Below are 22,613 nucleotides of genomic sequence, written 5' to 3' on the forward strand. Positions count from 1 at the left end.
TTTGTGTTTTTTCACAAGCAAAAACTTTTTGTTCTCCTTTGAGATTATGATGAACCTGGGAATACCACAAGTAAAGTCAGAAGTAGGACAGAGAATGCTCCAAAGACTGACTGGTTTGGTCATCCCAAAATCATTAAAAATGGCTCACCCCCCCCCCAAAATATATACAGATATATAAAATGTAAATAACAAATACAAACACATTTTCCTTTTTTAAGTACTTTTAAGAAAAAATGTGGCACCTTGGAAGTTTGGTTCTTTTTTCCTCCCCTGCTGCAAATTCACATTGTGGTTTTGGCTGGGCGGTGGAGCGTGTGTGTCACCTGCAGGTGGTGATGCCCCCACGTGGGTCGGTGGGCAGGAGTCTCTATGCCAGTGATGGCGAACCTATGACACGCGAACTCATTTTTTTGGTTGATTTTTCTTTGTTAAATGGCATTTAAATATATAAAATAAATATCAAAAATGTAAGTCTTTGTTTTACTATGGTTGCAAATATCAAAAAATTTCTATATGTGGCACCAGAGTTAAGTTAGAGTTTTTCAAAATGCTGATACGCTGAGCTCAAAAGGTTCGCCATCACTGCTCTATGCGAAGGTGACCACCTTTAGATTCTGAGACGGGAAGTGGAGGGAGAATAGGTTACTGAGGCCTTTTTTTTTTATTATTATTAAGTTTAACTTTCCCTTCTTGGCTGTCTAGTCATCCTCATCCGTCTTCTGCTTCTTGGAGGGTTAGTTTTAAGTGGAGTCAGCTTTTCAGGGAGTCAGCTCTGTCTGAACAGCCACATAGCAGATGTTCAATGCTTATTTCTTGAATGAAAAGTATTCTTTGAAAATAAATCCCCTATAGAAAATTTTCGAGATGTTAAAAAGTAATTTTGGGATATGATTGCAAATTTATTTGTTTGTTTTTTTAAAGTGAGCCCCAATCACACTTAAAGTCATGAAAGATATATACTCTTTACAGTCTTCCTAATACTTACTGAGCCACTTCTGATAGTTCCATAAATTTATTTTGCCTGAGGTGATTCATAGAGTGATTTCCTATAAGATAATTATCATTGCTTCCCGGCACCAGAAATTCTGTGTATAGATGTGATACACACACACACATATGTTTACACAGAACACAGAATCTTTGGTGCCTGAAAACAATGCTTTTAGCTTCATCTTTGAAAACTGGATGCTAATAAAATCACTCTTCATCTACCAACCTTCCCCCCTTCCCCCACCAGCTTGGACTATGAGAAGGAAACAAAACTTAAGGAATTTAAAAAAGTGGCGGCAATTGTGTGTACACTCACTGTTCCTTCACCTCGGCAGATAAAGGCTGGTGGTGGGAGAACGCGATCGCTGCCTTTTTTCAGAGACACTCTCCGATCAGCTGGCTTATCCGCACTGTGAGTATATTGACTGTGGAGCCCACCTCACCCTGACTTCATCTTCTGTGATGCTCTGAGTCATCTGACAATGTTGTTCTTAACGTAAGAAGCTCCTGCAGCCCTAGCTGGTTTGACTTAGTGGATAGAGCATCGGCCTTCGGACTGAAAGGTCCAGGGTTCGATTCTAGTCAAGGGCACTACCTGGGTTGCGGGCTCGGTCCCCAGTGGGGGGCCTGCTGGAGGTAGCCAGTCAATGATTCCCTCTCATCATTGATGTTTCTATCTCTTTCTTCCTCTCCTTTCCTCTCTGAAATCAATAAAAAATATATTTTAAAAAAAGCTCCTGCAAAGAATAAGCATCTAAAGGTTTGCAAAGTGCATATCAACCTTTTGATAGTAAGTTAAAGTGGTAAGGACAGATTTTAATCAATAGTATAATACTGCAATGGGAGAAAGTGTTCAGCGTGACTTGCACTCAACTTTGATTTGTACAGAGGTACCTGGGTGTTTTAAAGGGAGAGTGGGTAATGGAGGAGGTGAGGGGGAACACAGGAGAGTCAGAGAATTGACAAATACAAAAAGCCGAAAAGAGGGGTTGTTTGTGTAAAACCTGAGTTTGCTAACTGTTAGGCTCCTTCCCTCCAGCAGACTGGGAGTCAAGGGTCCTATCTTCAGGTGTTGGCTAAAACAGACAGTAACTAATTATTTTGTCAGTGTCCAGGGAGGAAAAATTGTCTTCGACCCTTCTGGGTTCTTCTGGCTGGTCTAATAATCAAATTGACATGAGACAGATTAGCAGGAGAAACAATATTTAATAACGTCTATACCTCCTGTATAACACCCAGGAAAACTGTAACTCTCACCAAAATGGTGGAAGCCATCACCTTAAATACGTTCACTGAAGACAAAAGGACACGTTGAGGGTGGGGAGTCAGTTTGGGAGGCAACCAGGAAAAAGTATAGCAAGAGTAAGATTTTTGTTTGTTTTTGTTGATTTCAGAGAAAGAAAGATAGAGGGAGAGAGGGGTAGAAACATCAGTGCACACCCCCTACTGGGGATCAAGCTCACAACCCAGGCACGTGCCTTGACCGGGAATCGAACTGTGACCTCCTGGTTCATAGGTCAGTGCTCGACCCCTGAACCACATCAGCTGGGCAAGAGTAAGATTTTTAACAGATCAGTAGTTATAAAATAGTCATGGGGATGTAAAGTACAGCATAGCAATAGAGTCAATAATATTGTAATAACTATGGATGGTGCCAGGTGGGTACTGGAAATATCAGGGAACACTTTGTAAAGTATATGATTTCTAACCACTATGCTATACGCCTGAAACTAATATAAAATAATATTGAATGTAAACTGTAATTGAAAAAATTTTTGAAAAGTAAGATTTCTATGCAGATTTGAGTCTAAGCCTTCTCCACTGATAACAGTTTCTAGAGATTCATATACCCTTATTCTGGTACAGTTAGGGAGATACCCTCACAAATGGAGAGTTCTCTGATGAATGGAAATGCCTTTTATAAAGGGTAACTTCCACCTGGTTTTCAGAGCTTCTGCCATGTCTGCTGTTTCTTAAAGATAACCAGCTTGAAATAATCCTTATGCCACAGAGACATATTTGGGGAGATAAATTCTGCTCCCCTACAGCAGCCTGGGGTTTTCTCGGGCAGTCACTATAACGGGGGGAGGGCTAGCGTCATAGGGATGTGGCCTTGAGCTGTTGGAAACTGTTAGTGTTTGTCCCAGTCTTTGTAGGCCGAGGTTAAGGCCTGATCAAGAGGAGGGCTCAGAGGAGGCTGGCCAGAGTTTGGTCAAGGAGAGAATCTTGGTCCTAGGCTCTAGTTTTCCAAAATAGCTGATTGAAATAAGAGATAATACTATGCTTTTCTACAGACATAGATATACCTCCCCTTTAGAAATCTCAGTGGCAGATATTCGAATTAGCAAAACAATTACATCAGAAGGTAGCTCTATACAAAACAAAAGGAGCATCTGCGTTACAGGTCCTACCAGACAGCAGAGTTCCAGGCTGCATGTAAGTTGTCCTTCGACCATAGAAGGCTAGTGTGGCCCAGTGGTAGAGCACCAAAGGGTCGAGGGTTTGATGCCTGGTCAAGGGCATGGACCTGGGTGGCAGGTTCATCCAGACCCAGTTGGGGGAGCATGTGGGAGGCAACCAATTGATGTGTCTCTCTCACATCCATGTTTCTCTCTCCCCTTCCCTTCCTTTCACTCTAAGAAAATTAATGGGAAAAAAAAAAATCCTCTGGTGAGGATTAAAAAACACGGGGCTATTATGAATAACCTGCCATAATTTACATAAAGTGAAATGCATAGATATTAAGAGTTTAGTTCAATGTGTTTTGACAGTTGTACTCACTCATATAGCCATACCTGTAACCACAAAATAAGACACAGAGCATTTTTAAGTCCCTGGAAATTTCCCTAGCGTCCTTTCTAATCAGTTCCCAACCTCCTCTGACACCCAGTCTCCCCCCAGGAAACCACTGTTTGACTTCTTTTTTTAAAAAAATATATTTTATTGATTTTTTACAGAGAGGAAGGGAGAGAGATAGAGAGTTAAAAACATCGATAAGAGAGAAACATCGATCAGCTGCCTCCTGCACACCCCCTACTGGGGATGTGCCCACAACCAAGGTACATGCCCTTGACCGGAATTGAACCCTGGACCCTTCAGTCCGCAGGCTGACGCTCTATCCACCGAGCCAAACCGGGTAGGGCTTGACTTCTATCACTACAGAGAACTTTTGCCTGTTCTAGAATTCATATAAATGAAATCATAGTATATGGACTCTGTTTCTTGCACTCAGCATAATGTTTTTCAGATTTATCCATGTTATTTGTGTTACTAGCTTGTTCCTTTTATTATTGAAGAATATTCAGTTCTATGAATATTCCACAATTTATCCATTTTCTTGCTGATAGACATTGATTGGGTTGTTTCCAGTTTGGGGCTATTATGAATAACCTGCCATAGAAATTCTTGTACACGTCTTTTTGTAAACATATGTATCCATTTCAGTTGGGTCCGTGCTTAAGGATGGAATTGGTGGGTCATAGGTAGATGTATAATTAATTGAGGTATATAAATAAGTGCCATACAAGTCATCTATTTAAAGCATGCAACTCACTGGTTTTTTATATACTCACAGAGTTGTACAGCTATCACTACAATCAATTTTAGAACATTTTCATTCCCCTTAAAAGAAACCCTGTACTCATTAGCCGTCACTGTCTACTTCCTCCATTTCCTGAGATAAACATAAGGTACATGTTCTCACCACAATTTACCTCTGAGTGAAATAAGTCAGCACTGCCTCCAGTTTTTCTTACTGATGTTCTTTTGCTTTTTTCTCATACAGTTCTGTTAGAGGAATGCATGCTTTGATAGCAGTTGGGGGATGGTATAGGCAACAAATAAAAAAAATGAAAATGTTTCATCAGTCCTGTTGCCTCACTTTATAATTTTGCTGAGTTCAGAACAAATAACTCAAGTCTGAATACCTCCCCCCTAACAGCAATATGTATAAGGCAGGGGAACGCCCACATGTCCCTGCCCTGGATGGTGGGTTATGGTACTGAATGTGGTGCCTTTGCAGACACGAATATTTTGAGTTGCTCTTTGATTTGGCCCTATCCTCACCTTGCCCTTGACACTGTGCCTCAGCGGTGTTCAGGATGGGTGAGCAGAAAAATGTACTGCTTTCGCACAGGGGTGAAGGTTGATTGTGAAGTTGCGGGTAGGACGGGCAGGCCATCCACTGCAGTCACTGTCTATTTCCTGTGCGATCAGCTGGAGGAGGGTCATACTTGGAAGCTGAAGATCAGGAAAGTGATTTCCTGATAGTCCATGCCACAGACCGTGGGAAGTCTTCACGAAGCCCCAGGGATCACTGAACACGAGTTCAGCTCACTACTCTAATGTGGCAGCTCTGAGCCTTTGACAAACCCTTCCACGGAGCTAGAACTCTCTTCCCCATCACCACTCCCACCCTGCAGCTACCACTGTCACCACTCTAACTTCTGAGTCTCTTTGGCCTCAGCTCACGTGATACCTTCCTGAGATGCCTCCTCGATGCTCTGGGTGAGGATGAGTTCCTTGCTCTGACTTCCATAGCGTCTTTTCCTTGTTGACACTCATTACATTGCATCACCATTTTCTGTTGATTTTCCTGTCATCCTTAGACGTTTGGGGAGAACAAGGCTGGGTCGGTCGTATTCACTGCTGTCTCCATACCAGCATGGTGTCTAGCACATACTAGGTACTCAAGAAATACCTGTTGAGCCCTAACCAATTTGGCTCAGTGGATAGAGCGTCGGCCTGTGGACTGAAGGGTCCCAGATTTGATTCCGGTCAAGGGCATGTACCTTGGTTGTGGGCACATCCCCAGTAGGGGGTGTGCAGGAGGCAGCTGATCAATGTTTCTCTCTTATCTATGTTTCTAACTCTATCTCTCTCCCTTCCTCTCTGTAAAAAATCAATAAAATATATATTTTTTTAAAAAGAAATACCTGTTGAGCCCAGCCAGTGTGGTGCAGTGGTTGAGCGTTGACCCATGAACCAAGAGGTTACCAGTTTGATTCCTGGTCAGGGTACATGCCCGGGTTTCGAGTTCAATCCCCAGTGTGGGGCATGCAGGAGGCAGCCAATAGATGATTCATCACTGATGTTTCTCTCTCTTTCTCCCTCTCACTTCCTCTCTGAAATCAATACAAATATATTTTTAAAATACCTGTTGAAAGAGCAAATAAATGAAGAAACATGGCGAGTGGTCTGCCTAGAAAAACACGCGGCCCATGTTTTCTGAGCTGGGCCTAGAGCTTGTCAGCAATTCTTCCCTTTTGTGAGAAAAATCCTGTGCAGTTGGCTCCCCGCTGAGGTTTCTTCCATTTCAAGAGTCCTGATGACAAGAGGATGAAGTCAGAGCAGTTCAAGGTTGTGATCATGGGTTCATATATCAGGAGGATGTGCTTTGGACCCCTTGGCCATCAACTGGTGTGACTGATGATGCTAACGCAGGTTTGTCTCTGTTCAGACCCTGAGCGAATCGGAAAACTTCGAAGCAGCTGTTGACAAACTGGCCAAGACTCCGCTTATTGCTGATGTGTACTACATTGTTGGCGGCGTGTCCCCCCGGGAAGGAGTGGTCATCACGAGGAACAGAAGAGGCCCGGCAGACATTTGGCCTCTGGATCCTTTAAATGGAGCGTGAGTAGAATGAAAGGCTCTGGTCATTTCGCATTAATAATCTATATTTAATTGTTGAAACTGGAGGTATTTTTCATTTTTATATATTTCTTCTTTACTTAATGTCTCCAATGTCCTTGGAAAGATAAGGTGATGTGCTGTGTTGTAGGTGGTTCCGAGTGGAGACAAATTATGACCACTGGAAGCCAGCGCCTGCGAGGGATGACCGAAGGTGGGCCTCTCTCTGCTTCCCGGTATATTCTGTGGTCAGGAGAACGTACCCCTCCTTTCACAGGAACTCAAGAGAACTACAGGTGCTATCCCCTCCCAGAAAATATACCTGGGCCCCCTTGCCAATGCCAGGTGGCGATGAGATGGAGTATGGTGGGGGACACGGGGGAGAGTCTTTTGGCAGTCGGTCGGGTATTGGGAGAGTAAGGCTGGCTCTGGGTGGTGGTGCGTGAAAAAGATGATTTCAGTTCTCTTGAGTCTCTGTTCAGCCATCTCTAAAAGGAAAAGGTAGAGCAAGATTCATGGTTTCTATGTAAGACTTTTTTTGGGAAGGAAAATCTTTTTCATACTGAAATAAATAACTAGACCAGTTGGGGGCTTTTGTTGCCCCTGCTAATTTTGCAGCTTCTGTGGTTATAAGTCAGTGCGTCCCCAAAGAGCAGATGTTCCCCTTGGCTTTACGGCCCCAGCCCAGCTTCCCTGAGCAGATGGGCCAGTGGGCGCGACTGTTGGATCCGTTCCACCGAGGGGGTCCGGGACTAGGGAGGAAACATGCTTGGGGGCCAAATCTGTTTTGAGGAAAGGGAGGTAAGGAGGCTGGGCCTCCCACTGAGTCTCCCCAATTGAGAACTGGTGGGACTCAGGGTTTCCTGAAGTGCCAAGTGACCTTTGACCATTGCCCTTACAGAACACCCGCCATCAAAGCCCTTAACGCCACCGGCCAGGCCAACCTCAGCCTGGAGGCCCTCTTCCAGGTAACTTCCCTGGGATGCCCAGTTTTCGCTCAGGACGTTTGTTAGTAGTGATGTAAGACCATTTTCTCCTCTAAAGTCAAGCAGATGTGGTAGAAGCAAATGCTAGCATAAAAGTTTTACCTGGTAGCCGAAACCGGTTTGGCTCAGTGGATAGAGCATCGGCCTGCGGACTGAAAGGTCCCAGGTTCGATTCCGGTCAAGGGCATGTACCTTGGTTGCGGGCACATCCCCAGTGGGAGATGTGCAGGAGGCAGCTGATCGATGTTTCTCTCTCATCGATGTTTCTAACTATCTCTCTCCCTTCCTCTCTGTAAAAAATCAATAAAATATATATTTAAAAAAAAAAAAAGTTTTACCTGGTTGAAAACATTTTTTTAAAAGGCAGATGACATTTTCTGAATTTGGTTCTGTGGGTTGAAGTATCCGTCTTCACCTACATTTTTCTGCGAGTTAGAAAAAGGGACAGATGTGATAAATGGTCATTGTTTCGGAGGAGAAAGGATGCAGAAGTCTGTGACTGTCGCTCTGAGACAGGCTGAAGTGTTAAGGGGTGTTATTCTTCCTGTACGGATTTCTTCTCCACTCTGACAGTTTTTGTAATACGGCTTTCTCCTGTGCAGGTTTTGTCAGTGTTCCCGGTGTATAACAAGTAAGTGGCATCTGTTCACATCTGTTGTCACGTCACCCCAGAAGGTGGACTTGTGTGCCCTTTGGCTCAGCAGGGATCTGAGGGCTCCTGTGGAGCAGGCTTTCTAGGTGCTGTGGAAACAGCAGGGAACAAAACAAAGTCTGCTCTCACGGGACTAGCATTCTGCTGGCCCAGGAGAGGTAGATAAACAAGTATGTCATAATCAGGTGACAAGTCCACCAAGAAAAACAAAGGTAAAGAAAAACAGGATGTTTTCATCCTAACTCTGTGTGGGAGCCCCTTCATTTCACTGTTAAGATCTAAACTTGAGACAGCTTTGGCCTCCCTTTGTCTTCCTGGGGAGGTTCTGCTACCCTGGGCTCATTCCGCAGATCACTCAGTATCTAAGTTCCCATGCCCTTGACAGTCCATAGCCTGGGACTTTACCCACCTCGTTTTCTGAAGTGAACCACTGGGCTGTCACCACCACTGCCACAGGAAGCTCTTAGTTAAAGGTGAGAGGCAGCCACCTCCAAACTCGTAGGAGGACCTGAACTTCACCATCGCCGCAAGGCTGGACAGCTCAGCCTGCCGGTGACCGTCCCCCTCCGGGTGCTGTCGATGGCCTTACCCACACCTGAGGCCGCTCACGAGGAGTGCTGGCACCTTGTTTTGCTTCTGTGGTAGGACTTAACTGACTAAAATAAAGAGGAAGCATCTGCAAGTCGATACAGAGTTTTAGCTTCTGCTCAATACATCCCACAGCCGAGCATTGCCTACCGACTCATCAGTCTCACTTCTGCTTTCTCCAAGACAGGAGTATCAAAATAGTATTCTTCAAGAAATAGCAAATGCAGGTAAAACCTGTAAAGTGGTTTTTAGTTTCAAATGCCCAATGGCTTTTTAAAAAAAACAACAACAAAAAACAACAATACTCTTTTACACAAGCACAAAATAGGAGTTTTCCTGATGGCCTCTAAAGTAACTCGTATATAGTGCTTTAAGGTTTGTTATGTGTAATGACATTTTCAAAACTGGCGTTACTCTTTTTACTTTGTACAGTAGTAGGAATATATATCTCAAAATACCTGTTCTAAAGTTTTTTTTTTAATGGCCTGATGAAAAGATGAATGCTAAACAGTTTGTTCCAGAAACAGTATTCTAACAACCAAATACAGAAAAACCAAATTACCTAGTCAGTCAGTATTTCACCACACTACCCAAATGAGCTACTTGGGTAACAAGTGGTACCCAGTGGTATGCTAGTAAACTAGCTGTTTGGTGGGGAGCAAAAAACAGACAAAAGACTCCCCTGATTTGTAGTATTTATTAGCTCCCATGGTATAAGTACTCCTACCTGGGAGTACTTATTTCAAGAGTACAGTTGATTTATAAATGTCCTGCGTATTTAACAGCTGGCTCTCACCAGCCTGTAGGAACTGACTCCAAATGCAACACTGGCTGTACCCTTTCTGGAAGGGCACAATTTTGCCCTTTTCGTGTTCATTCAAAAGATAGGGGTTAAAAGCCTGTTTTTGTGTTCTTACAGTTTTTTTTCTTTCTTTAAATAAATCTTTATTGTTCAGATTATTACAGTTGTTCCTCTTTTTCCCCCCATAGCTCCCCTCCACCCAGTTCCCACCCCACCCTCTGCCCTTACCCCCTCCTCTGTCCTCATCCATAGGTGTACGATTTTTGTCCAGTCTCTTCCCGCAACCCCCGCACCCCTTTCCCCCCGAGAATTGTCAGTCCACTCCCTTTCTATGCCCCTGATTCTATTATATTCACTTATAGTTTTGAAAATAATTATCTAAATTATGAATATATATTTTTAAGTTAGTATTATAATAAAATACTTATGTTTACTTTAATAAAGCATTTCCACGCTGTGAGTAACCCTTATAATTTTAAATAGCTGCATAGCAGTAGAATGTAGTATAACTGAGTTAAGCATTTTCCAGTTGTTAGGTTTTCCTCTATTAAAGCTCTGAAATAAACACATTTGTGCAATTCTCTCTCCGCCTTACCCCCACTCCCACCCCCAACTTTTGAATATTTCTCTTGCCTGGATTCCCAGATGTGGGGTTACTAAGTTAAAGGCTGTGAATGTTGAAATGACTCTGAAATGTTTTGTCGAAATAGAATGTTAGAAATTATAAACAGCTTACGGAGTAGCATTTTTCTCTGTTGTGTAATTGAAAGCCCAAGAGGAACTGCACTTAAAGAATAATTACCACTAAACTTTAGGCAATAAATAAATTTTTTTTAAAAGAATAATCACCACTGAGTCAGAATTAACACAGATCCCTGACTCTCGGGCCCTTTACTGTATGAGGTTAATAGAAATAAGCCTGAACAGAAGTTAGCTCTGTGCTGTGCTGTGCTATAAAATTACACTCACCTGCAGTAGAACTCCATGCTCTGCTGTGGCTAAAAGCAGAGAAAATGTTAAAACCGTGATGGAGAATAGAATTATCACTAAGGTAAATAAGCAGCCAAGGTCCTACTTCAGGAAACATGCCCTTGGTGCTTTCTTTAGCTGGGTGTCTGATTCAGCTGTAGGGCCCAGGGCCACTAACTCTGCCTGTTCCTGAGCAACCCAGCTCCAGGTGCTTTGAACATCATCCCAGCTAGTGTCCAGCACAAGTGGTAGGTGAAGGGAGTGAAGGGAAGAGGCCCTTGTGTGTGCACCTGGGCTCAGGTTGTTGAGGTCTCCTGCTGGGCAGAATGATGCAGAATGTTGAGTAAATGAGATCATACTTTCATCCTTGGATTTGAGTAAGTGGGCCTCCTATCTCGATTCCTGAGCCCTGGCCATCCTCGACCCTGTCTTCATATAAGATTCCCCTGGGCCAGGTGCATTTGTCCACCCAGTCTGGCTCAAGTACTCGGGAATTCTTAGCTCATTTCTGTGGGAGGCGGTGGTCTCCTGATGGTGGTGTGCAGCCATTGTGGGCATCCTGTGGCCAAGGGATGTTTGCTGGGGGTCATGCATGAAGCCTAGATGCAAAGGCTGAGGTGTCCACATACGTGTCCCCCAACTCCCCAGCAGCGTAGGGCAGAGCAAGGGGTGAGGGTCAAGGCTGGACCTTCCTCAGTGACCAGCATGCAACTCTGAGGAGTCTGAGAATTTTAAAATTTGAACATGGCCTTTCACAGTGTCATCAAAATAGGAGGAACGATCACCTTGAGTGTGTGGTCCCTTGAATTATAAATTTTAAATATTCTGACATGTGGGCCTCTGTTGGTATTCTTACCCTAGGTCCCAAGTGTTAGGGAAGGGCTTAGTATTTTTTCTCTTCTTTGGAATCCTAGGGGAATCGATGCCTATATAAACATTTCTCTCATTATTTTCAGCTTCACGGTTTATACTACAGTAATGAGCGCTGCCAACCCAGACAAGTACATGACGAGGGTCAGAAACCTGGGTTAAAAGGAAGTAAGCAGAAGAGTGAACTCACCTGTTATGAAAGGTTTGTTAAAGTTTATTGGGGGAGGTAGAGGTGTGTGTGTGCTGGTATTTCTCACAGAAGATGGTAACATACTTAACATTTATACATATATGATTATCATATCATTTGTGTCAGATGAATGTCACTATTAGGTATTTATTTTGAATTGTTTGTATGAGAGCGAATCTCCTGGTGCCTGGTACCCTGTGCTCCCTTATTAAAACCTACACTCAGGGCAAAGTGTTAGCTCTTCACTTATATGGAGAGGAAAATAGCTGGTAGGGCTTACGTGTCCCCAGAGGAATAGTGAGGCAGGCCCATCACCTTTGCAGCATAAGACAGATACTGAGGTCACAGGATGCTTACAGAATTCATTTTAGGCATCAGTGAGCTCATGGATGAGAGGAGGGGCCTGAGGAAGGAGTGGGAACCCTTATTGCTGAGACCTTTCGGCAGCCACTTACTGATAGGACACCTTTCCCTGCTGCAGGGATCTTCTGGAGTTTGTGGACCTGGCTTTGGTCTTGGTCGTTCACTTACGCTGGGAGTGTTAAAAGTCAAAAACAGACTCATAGATAGAAAGCAGGCAGGCCGCTGGGGACTGGGGGGAGGTGGTTAATGTAGGAGGCGGGGTGAGCAAAAAGAAAACTCATGGACATGGACAGCAGTGTGGTAATTGCACAGGGGAGGGGGAGGGTGGAGGTGGAAGAGGGCATAGAGGGATGAATGGTGATGGGAAAAATTCAATTTTTTAAAACGTCAGTTTTGAATTAAGTGCATTTCTTTCTTTTTCTTTTTCTTTTTCTTTCTTTGCAGGTGATTTTTAAAAAATGAATTCTTGAAGAGCTGCACTTTAAAAAATAAAACCAAGTGAAGGGACTATATTATTTTACTAGAGGCCCAGTGCACGGATCCATGCACCAGTGGGGTCCCTTGGCCTGGCCTGCACCCTCTCGCAGTCCGGGACCCCTTGGGACATGTTGGACTGCTGGTTTCGACCCGATTCCCCGCAGGCCAGGTCAAAGGACCCACATCGGGCCTCTAGTATGCATATAAGATCTTTGGTTAATCTCTTCCCGCCCTACCCCTCCCCCGACTTCCCTCTGAGATTCATCAGTCTGTTCCATGTTTCTATGCCTGTGTGTTGAGTGTCTGCTCTCTGTGCGTCATAGCTACTGGTTGGACGGTGAGACGGTCCCTTAGGCTTTTATATATATAGGTGAGCAATATAGGCTCATTCCTCATTAAACTTTTCTACTGTGTGAAGTGGGTGGGGGGGGGGGGGCTGTAGCAGGAGGATCACTTTGGAGCTTGTTTTGGTAAAATGGGTAGCAGGCTCCTTGCATTCCCTTCCCGTCACGGTTTGCCTTGCCCCTCCTCGAGCTTCCTCTATCCTGGCTTGAATGACTAACTCAAAGATAATTGGTTTCAGAGGTCAAACTGTATCCCAGCTTCTCACTATAGCATAGCTATGTTGTCATACCTCAGCTTACAAAGAAATAAATTCTTTGTTAATTATGAAGTGTTTGTGGAAGAGTCTGAGAAAGAAAAATTCTTCTCAAAGAAATGGAGCGCTCTCATTTGAATAGAGCCTGTTTGGTTTGTTAGTCTAACCTTTGATTATGTATTTTCATGTGATAGGATTCTCATTTTGTATAATGTTTCTAACCTGATGTACCTCCTTTTTCTAAATGGCCACTTTCTTACTGCTTTTTGAAAGCAATATACAGCCAAATAATTTCTAATGGTCACTTATCATTAGTTAATAAAATGCTGGAAAAGATGTTGGCGAGGAAAATAAAAATTTCCGAGATATTTAGTGCTGTGTTCTTCCTACCTTCTGAACAGCTGTCCTGAGGAAGCAGCTCTTGCAGATGTTAAGTGTCAGGATTCAAAGAAGTGCACAGCCGCTTTGTAGAGTTGGATTTTTTTCTACATGTATATGAAAGAAACTTCTTTGGGATGAAGTCAGAAAAGGCTAAAAGCCTGAGAAAAGGAGTTATGGGTATTCTTGTTCAGGGCACCAGTCGAAGGAAGGGAAATGGCATGTCTGGAAGGAAAAGCTGGCCAGGCACAGGTCATCCTGCCCCATCATGCTGCACATCTCTCTAGTTGCCCGGAATATACAGTTTCTTCTTGGACAGTGTTGGATCAACACTGTTAACTTTCCATCATCCAATGCCCCTTTTAAAATCAAATATCAAGAGTAGTTTACTCTTGCCAGACACATCACACTGTGATTGAGACCAGAAATTTCTACTTATTGGTCACATGTCATTCTTTTCTTGAATATATACTGTGAGTTTTGGGTGGAAATTTGGGGACTACTCTAAGTTTACCAGGGGAAATGAAGCCCTCGAGAGCTTTGAAGCATCTGAACCTCTGGCTGCTTTTAAGACCTTGGTCCTTTGTGCCATGTGGTTGCACTACAGTGCACCTAGATGTAGGGTTTTTTTGATCTGCTTGGGATTTGTTGTGCTCTCCAAATTTCAATTTTATTTCTTTTATTCAATTTTGGAAAATGCTTGGTTATCATCTAAGAATTATTCTCCTACCTTCTCCTGAAATCTGAGTAGGTATGTGAGGGGCTATGTCTTAGCCCCTCTGGAATTTTTTTGGGGGGAGGGGAAAGTGAGAGGAGTGGATTTCTCTCTCAACGATGTATTCCAGGCATTTAAAGATTTCCTCCCTTTAAATCAGAAATATTTCTTCAGTGGGTTTATTGAGTTTTTACTATCAAGGATAGTATTTTTTAATGGACTATTTGGTACTTAAACCTGCCAGAATCCTTTTTTTTTTTTTTTAAATAGCATCTTATGCTTTGCTTTGATATCTTTTAGTAAGCTTCTTACCCCATACTTATTTATATCCTGTTTCTAAATTCCATCTTCAAGTCCTCAGGTATCCAGTTTTGTTGTTTGTTTTTGCTGGCTCATCATTTTAACCCCAGTTATGGCTGGGAGAAATCATCCCAGACCCTATGACCCATGAGGCTTGGCCTTCTTGAAGTGATGCTATAATGCAACCCATTTCATGGAATGCAGGCTCTTGTCATTTTTAGTTTCAGGCTTCCAAATTAACCATATAAGATTATTATTTGGTCACTATTCTTAATTCTTTTAAAGTTGTAATAGCTCATAGCAGATAACAAGATTTTTGAAACAATGGGACATAAGTTCTCAGATTTTTAATTTGATTGTAAACAATTAAATAGAATTCATTTATCCAGTCAGTATTTATAGAATGTCCACTATATGCCAAGCATTGATCTGGGCACTGGGAGTCAGATGGGCAAGACAATTATCCTGCCCTCACAGCACTTAGGTTCATTCTTGTAGGAACAGAGGCACAAACAAACAAACGTGTAGGTAGTGATTAGTGTTACGAAGAGAATAAAGCAGTGTGCTAGGGTGGAGGCTGTTGGGCTACTGGGTGACAGCACTGTCCCCCATCCCTATCTCATTCCCACTTCATCTTGCCTCGCTTTATTTCACTCTGCAGGCTGAACTTTCTCCACCTCTCTGTCCCATATCTGGTGAAGATGGTTACTCCACAGCTCCCCAGTTCATATCTTCCTGGTTTAAGAAGCTGAAAAAGAAAACAAATACACATTCATGGAGGGAGAATTTGGCCCATGTTGAGTGTGATCCCTAGTCCAATCAACTCTAGGCAAGACAGAAACATTTAGAAAAGGAAAAATAAAGTTTACTTACAAAGAGTACAAGAGAACAGATTTCCCAAATTAAAACAAAAACAAAAAACCCACAGAAGTACTTTTAAAATAGAACCTCAAATCACCAAGATTATGACAGTTACCAATGTCTGCTATAGTGGGAAGACAGTAACTTCCCCACATGACTGTCAGTTTCACAAAGGCCACGATGCGCCTGTGAATGCCAGCATAGCAGAACTTAGAGAGGAAATGGTTTTGGTTATCGCGTCCAGGTTTGCAGGAAATTCTCGGCTTTATTATTTTGGAGATAAGAACCAGTTAGGATGACGGCAATCTCTTTTCATCTCAGTGTGCCAAGTGCTCTGTCCTACTGGAAGCAGGGCCGAGGGCCAGCTTTTGCTTCTGTAATTCACAAGCTCCAAAAATAGCAGCCGGGGCCCATTCACACCTCAAGGAAGCATTGAAGAGGGTCACTCTGAACTGGATACACTTTTAAAAGTGTTTACTGCTGCCTAGTGATCTGATTAACCCTAATTACATAGCCATAGAAGTCTGCACTGCAGATTCCTGTCTTCACACTTGACTAGTACATTATATAAAGCACTTTCATGACTATTATTTAGTCAATCCTCAAAGCCCTGTGAGAAAAGAATACTAGTGAAACTTACTAAGCACTTATGTGTGCCATCCAGTGACCGGTCATTTCCCCAGGGCCAGGCACTGTTCTAACACATTTACATTTATATATATATATTACATATATTAACCATTTAACTCCCACAACATTCCTATGAACACAAGGTGTGATGATTATTCTGATTTTACAGGTAATGCAATTGGAGCACACAGGGGTTAAGTAACTTGCCTCAACTCACACAGCTTGAAAGTGGTATAGTTGGAATCAGATCCCAAGTAGTCCAGGTCCAGAGACCATGCGCTATACTGCCTCTCTAGAAATGAGTGCTACTTCAATTTTACAGATGAAAAAATAACCAATACTCAGAAATTAAGTGACTTGCTCAAGGTCATTAACAGAATGATAAGCTGGAATTTTATTTTTTTAAAAAATATTTTTCATTGATTTTTTACAGAGAGGAAGGGAGAAGGATAGAGAGTTAGAAACATCAATGAGAGAGAAACATCGATCAGCTGCCTCCTGCACACCCGCTACTGGGGATGTGCCCACAACCAAGGTACATGCCCTTGACCAGAATCGAACCTGGGACCCTTCAGTCCGTAGGCCGATGCTCTATCCACTGAGCCAAACCGGTTAGGGCGATAAGCTGGAATTTTAAATCAACTTTTGACTTCAAGCCAGGCTTCTTCAGTAATAACAATAACAGCAGCCGTAGCAGTAGTTAATTATATAGGGTTTACTATACGCCATGCACTGCTCTAAACACTTTACATACATGAACTAACTTAATCCACAGCTCTGTGGCATAGATACTGTTGTTATTCCTATTTTACAGAGGAGGATATTTAGGCACAGAAGTTAACTAAACTTGCCCAGAGTCACACAGCTGGAAAATGGCAGAGTCCGGATTCAAACTCAGGCAGTCCTCTCCAGAATCTAGACTGCTATCTATGGCTTTACACTGCCTTGGCATGCCCTACCACTGTCTTCCTCAGCAGGATCAGTAGGGAAGGACACTAGCAGTTACTGTGATAGATTGTATGATTGCTAAAATATTTATTTGGCCTGTCCCTATGGAAGGACTGTACTTTGCATTAGCTTGGCCATGACTTGCTTTGGCTGTTGAAATGTGAATGCAAGTGACGGCATCTCTGAGCAGTTCTGAGAGCCCCTGAGAGGTTCTGCCATCTCTCTATTCCCTTTGCCATGAGACCTGCCTGTCCCAGACAGAAGCCACTTCTTCAGTATTGCTCTTGGAATGAAGATTTGGAGCAGAGCACAGCTGACATGCTGAGGATGTGAACATGAACAAGTACCCTTGGATGTTGTAAGCCGTTGACCTCTGGGCGTCATTTGTTTCCATAGCATAACTCAGCCTAAGCAGATTTATACATGTACATTAAAATTTATTTAATCCTCTCAAGACCCTTCTAGGTAGGTATAATGAGTTCCAGGAAGGAACTAAGACTCACAGTTTCACTAATTTGCTCAGTGGTATGGACTGAATATTTGTGTTACCCAAAATGTATACGCTAAAGCCCTAACCCACAATGTAATGGGGGCCTTTGGGAAGTAATTGGGGTTAGATACAGTCATGTGAGTGGGGCCTCATGATCGGATTAGTGCTCTTATGAAAGATACCAGAGAACTTCTCCCTCTCTCTTTTCCCCTACCCCCCAAGTGGGGAAGAGGTCATTATGGCCACATGATTATATTTTCTTTCTAAAAATATCCTTTAATGGCACAGAGTAAAATAAATCATAGAACCCTCTCCTCTTTCTGATAGAAGAGGAAGTAAGTTAAGGGGTGGGATTGGACAGTTCAGCATTGGCTGTTGCATGGATTCACTCACTGAACCCGCTAGTGTCAAGTCTGGGCTCAGCTCTTCATTGTAGTCCCCATGGGAGGACCCAGTAGGAGGTGCTCAGCGGACACCACGTAGGGCCTGGGACAGGGTGAGGACCAGGGTTGTCTGACATGCTCCATGCCACTGTCCTCACCTCTCTTGGAGTCATCACCCCCTTTGAGAATCCATGTGGATCTTCCACCCCCACATGAACATTTGGCAGAAAATTTCAATCTTAGAGGAACCGACAGGTGGAAAATCTGCATGAGATAGTCCTTATTCAGACCTATGAGGAGGGAGGATGGGAGAGAGGGAGAATAAGAGAGGCAGCAGTGGGGAGTGGGACATCTGTTATTTCTCTTTCTTATGATGCTGGGACATCAGGGCAATGCCAATATATTAAATAGTGATACTTTTCCCACTCCTGTGCACATACAAAAATTAATAAAATTGTTTTCCTTTCTTCCTGTTAATCTGTCTTTTGTCCAGTTAAATACACAAACCAGATTCACTAAACTTAAAGAGGGAGAAGTAGAGTTTTCCTTCACACATTAAGGGTAGGTACCTTAGTGGATTTTTAAAGGTTACGTAAGGCTTTACTGTCCTGACTTGATGGCACATGCACAGCCATCACTAATATCCATTCTTTTCCCATAGCGGACATCACTAACTGAGCAGGATACCCTTTTCCACTGAGCAAAATGTGGTCTCATGATCTCAACCCAGTGTACCAAGTTGTCACACAAGGTGAAACCTACCAGCCAATTCTGGCTGAGGCAAGTTGTCAAGAAGACCTTGAATAAATGAAGATCTACACCCCCCCCCCCCCCAAAAAAAAACCAAACCAAAACAAAACCTGAACAAAAATTTCACGTGGTTATAAGAAATCATCTAATCTACTACTGGAGGAAATAATCAGCTGCTTAAAGTCAAACTTATGGCTTCAGGGACTTCAAAACCAAAAGCTACTGCTGCACTAATTGCAAAAAAACTCATCTAATACCGAAGGATTTGGAAAAGATCCCGATGGTTATTATATCTCCATTAAGGGCAATTGAATGAGCAGGCTCAGCTTCTGTGCTTGTGCCCAACAGGAAACATTTCTATTTCAAGCCTTTAAAAAAAATTACCATCATTTAGTTATAGTCAATAGGTAATTTGTGAGGCTAATGCAGTAATAATATACTTCAGGCTAGAAAGGGGTGGGTAAAAATAGGTTTATAGTTGTGAGTACATGAAATAGCTCATTATATTATTTGTATTACAACTGTAAACCTGCTATTGCCCACCCTTCTATTTCAGCAGTTTGCCTTTTCACTTAAAAAACATGAGCACGCCGAAACCGGTTTGGCTCAGTGGATAGAGCGTCGGCCTGCGGACTGAAGGGTCCCGGGTTCGATTCCGGTCAAGGGCATGTACGTTGGTTGCGGGCACATCCCCAGTGGGAGTGTGCGGGAGGCAGCTGGTCGATGTTTCTCTCTCATCGATGTTTCTGACTCTCTGTCCCTCTCCCTTTCTCTCTGTAAAAAATCAATAAAATATATTAAAAAAAAAACACAAAAAACATGAGCACCTTTTCATGACAGAGAATACTTATCTGCTTTTTTTTTTTTCTTTTTTCCTCAATGGAGGATATGTTTTTATTGATTTTAGAGAGAGAGGGAGGACTATAGAGAGCAAGAGAGAGAAACATAGATGTGAGAGAAATATCAATCAATTGCCTCCCTTAGGCAATGGGGATTAAACTTGCAACCTAGGTATGTGCCCAGACTGGAACTGAACCCACAGCCTTGTGGTGCACGCGATGACCAACTGACCACCCGGCAAGGGCACTGATCTGCTTTTAAAAAAAAGAAAAAGACATTTAACCATTCTACAATTTTTTAATTTTTCAAAAGTTGTTTCTAATATTTCATGATCACAGACTATGTTAATGAACATTTTTATATACATTTTTGTGTAGGTATATAGTTTTATCAGATACTTCTAAGTGGGATTGCTGGGCCAAAGAGTTTACATATTACAAATTTAGTAAAGTAAAAATTATAATTTTGTAAGTCACAGTTAAAAGTTAATATAGTTTAATTCCAAAAATGTGAGATAATCCACATTCCCACCAGTAGTGAATGGAGAGGGCCTTTTTCCTCATACTCTCAATAATAGAGCATTGTATCAGTCTTAACTTTTAGTTAATTTGGAGAAAAAATGTTAGCAGTCAACCACTCACAAGCATTAAGACAATGTGAAAATATTAATATTGGACAAAAGAGAAATCAAGGCAAAAAGGCTTCCTAAGGGTTTCATTTTATTTTGATAGGTCACCCTCTACCAAGAAAATAAAACAACCATAAACTTTCATAATGATGTACTAGTAATTGCCAATAACGATTTTATATGGTTTAATCTAATTATTTAATTACATAGCATCAAAACACATAATGCAAAGATTCAGAACTCCAAGGATAAATTGTTAAATCTGTATGTATAGAAATCTCTAAAACAGTGGTTCTCGAGAGGAAGACCAAGATGGCGGCATAGGTAAACACTGGAGATTACTGCCACAAACAACCACTTCAAAAATACAACTAAAAGACGGAACGGACATCACCCAGAACCACAGGAAGGCTGGCTGAGGAGAGACTCTTCGTCTAGAAGGAAAGAGAACAGCATTAGGAGGCTCAGAAGAGGCGCAGTGTGGAAAATACAAAGGTACCGAGGTGCTCGCGCAAAGCGGGCTGGTGGCTGAGGGCACGGTTGTCGTTTTCAATCAGGAGGGAGTCTCAGACTCTGAGCTCCAGATCCGGGCGAGTCTCTAGGGACTCAGACTCAAACGAGAGAGGCAGGATTGTCTGGCATCAGTTGGAACGGAGGGCAGCTTTCTCTCCGAGGTTTGCAGAGGTTGTGGGGGTTCTGAGAAGCAGAACTCTGGGAACGGGACTGAAAGCAGCCATAACTGCTCCCTCTGCCCGCCCTGCCCAAGCCCTGCGCAGAGCCATTTGCCGAATCGCCTCAGGCAAAGGCTAGATTAGCACCTCCCCAGAGGACAGAAGTTTTCCCGGCAGACACAGCTGATTCTCACAGCCAGTCAGCCTGGTGGTCAAATCCCTCTAGTATTAACTACAACAATCAAGGCTTAACTAGAACAAGACTGCGTACAAAGACCACAAGGGGGTGCACCAAGAAAGCATAAAAAATGCAGAGACAAAAAAACATGACAGAAATGGAGGATATAGAGCTAAAAAACGCAATTTTGAGGGCTTGCAATAATGTGCTACAAGCTGCCAATAAACTTGATGAGAGCCTCACGAAATGTAATGAGACCCTCACGAAATCTAATGAGACCCTCGATGTTATGATAAAGAACCAACTAGAGATTAAGCATACACTGACTGAAATAAAGAATATTATACAGACACCCAATAGCAGACCAGAGGAGCACAAGAATCAAGTCAAAGATTTGAAATGCGAAGAAGCAAAAAACACCCAACTGGAAAAGCAAAATGAAAAAAGAATCCGAAAATACGAAGATTGTGTAAGGAGCCTCTGGGACAGCTTCAAACGTATAAACATCAGAATAATAGGGGTGCCAGAAGATGAGAGACAGCAAGATATTGAAAACCTATTTGAAGAAATAATGGCAGAAAACTTCCCCCACCTGGTGAAAGAAATGGACTTACAGGTCCAAGAAGTGCAGAGAACCCCAAACAAAAGGAATCCAAAGAGGACCACACCAAGACACATCATAATTAAAATGCCAAGAGCAAAAGACAAAGAGAGACTCTTAAAAGCAGCAAGAGAAAGACAGTCAGTTACCTACAAGGGAATACCCATACGACTGTCAGTTGATTTCTCAACAGAAACTTTGCAGGCCAGAAGGGAATGGCAAGAAATATTCAAAGTGCTGAATATCAAGAACCTACAACCAAGATTACTTTATCCAGCAAAGCTATCATTCAGAATTGAAGGTCAGATAAAGAGCTTCACAGATAAGGAAAAGCTAAAGGAGTTCATCACCACTAAACCAGTATTATACGAAATGCTGAACGGTATCCTTTAAGAAGAGGAAGAAGAAAAAGGTAAAGATACAAATTGTGAACAACAAACATGCATCTATCAACAAGTGAATCTAAGAATTAAGTGAATAAATAATCTGATGTACAGGATGAACTGGTGATTATAATGAATCAGGGACATAGAAAGGGAATGGACTGACTATTCTTGGGGTGGGGGGAAGGGGAATGGGAGATGCAGGAAGAGACTGGACAAAAATCGTGCACCTATGGATGAGGACAGTGGGTGGGGAGTGAGGGCGAAGGGTGGGGCGGGGAACGGGGAGGAGGGGAGTTATGGGGGGGGGGGAGAGGAACAAATGTAATCTGAACAATAAAGATTTAATAAATTAAAAACAAACAAACAGTGGTTCTCAACCTTCTGGCCCTTTAAATACAGTTCCTCATGTTGTGACCCAACCATAAAATTATTTTCGTTGCTACTTCATAACTGTAATGTTGCTACTGTTATGAATCATAATGTAAATATCTGATATGCAGAATGGTCTTAGGCAACCCCTGTGAAAGGGTCATTTGACTGCCAAAGGGGTCATGACCCACAGGTTGAGAACCGCTGCTCTAAAACATGTTTTTCAAAGATGGGCAGATCAGGAAGAATAAGGACAAAGAGGATTAGAGTAACGTGATTAACAAGCTTGGCCTACTAACTATATGTTAGTAAGCAGAGTATAGGTTTCTTTGCAAATTCCCAAGGAATATTTAGTACCTACCAGGACATATA

At 42.6% G+C, this 22,613-nt stretch overlaps 1 protein-coding gene across 3 annotated transcripts in view; it reads left to right on the forward strand.

Moving 5' to 3' along the window:
* Positions 1-18,295, forward strand: part of NAAA (N-acylethanolamine acid amidase) — a 30,162-nt gene extending 11,867 nt beyond the window's left edge. The window contains exons 5-11 of one of the 3 annotated variants that reach the window (XM_070394754.1): positions 1,326-1,402; positions 6,449-6,621; positions 6,770-6,832; positions 7,520-7,586; positions 8,207-8,235; positions 11,572-11,687; positions 12,483-18,295. In XM_070394754.1, coding sequence (XP_070250855.1) covers positions 1,326-1,402; positions 6,449-6,621; positions 6,770-6,832; positions 7,520-7,586; positions 8,207-8,235; positions 11,572-11,647 — 485 coding nt within the window. In that variant the 3' untranslated portion in view covers positions 11,648-11,687; positions 12,483-18,295. The remainder of the gene's footprint in view (positions 1-1,325; positions 1,403-6,448; positions 6,622-6,769; positions 6,833-7,519; positions 7,587-8,206; positions 8,236-11,571; positions 11,688-12,482) is intronic. The other 2 variants (XM_070394762.1, XM_070394771.1) reach the window with 2 other exon arrangements.
* The last annotated feature ends 4,318 nt before the right edge of the window (positions 18,296-22,613 follow it).

Source organism: Myotis yumanensis, unplaced genomic scaffold (genome assembly GCF_028538775.1).
Source record: "Myotis yumanensis isolate MYYU_CA2020_CCGP unplaced genomic scaffold, mMyoYum1.0.hap1 SCAF_1, whole genome shotgun sequence".
In the NCBI taxonomy this organism is placed as follows: Eukaryota; Metazoa; Chordata; class Mammalia; order Chiroptera; family Vespertilionidae; genus Myotis; species Myotis yumanensis.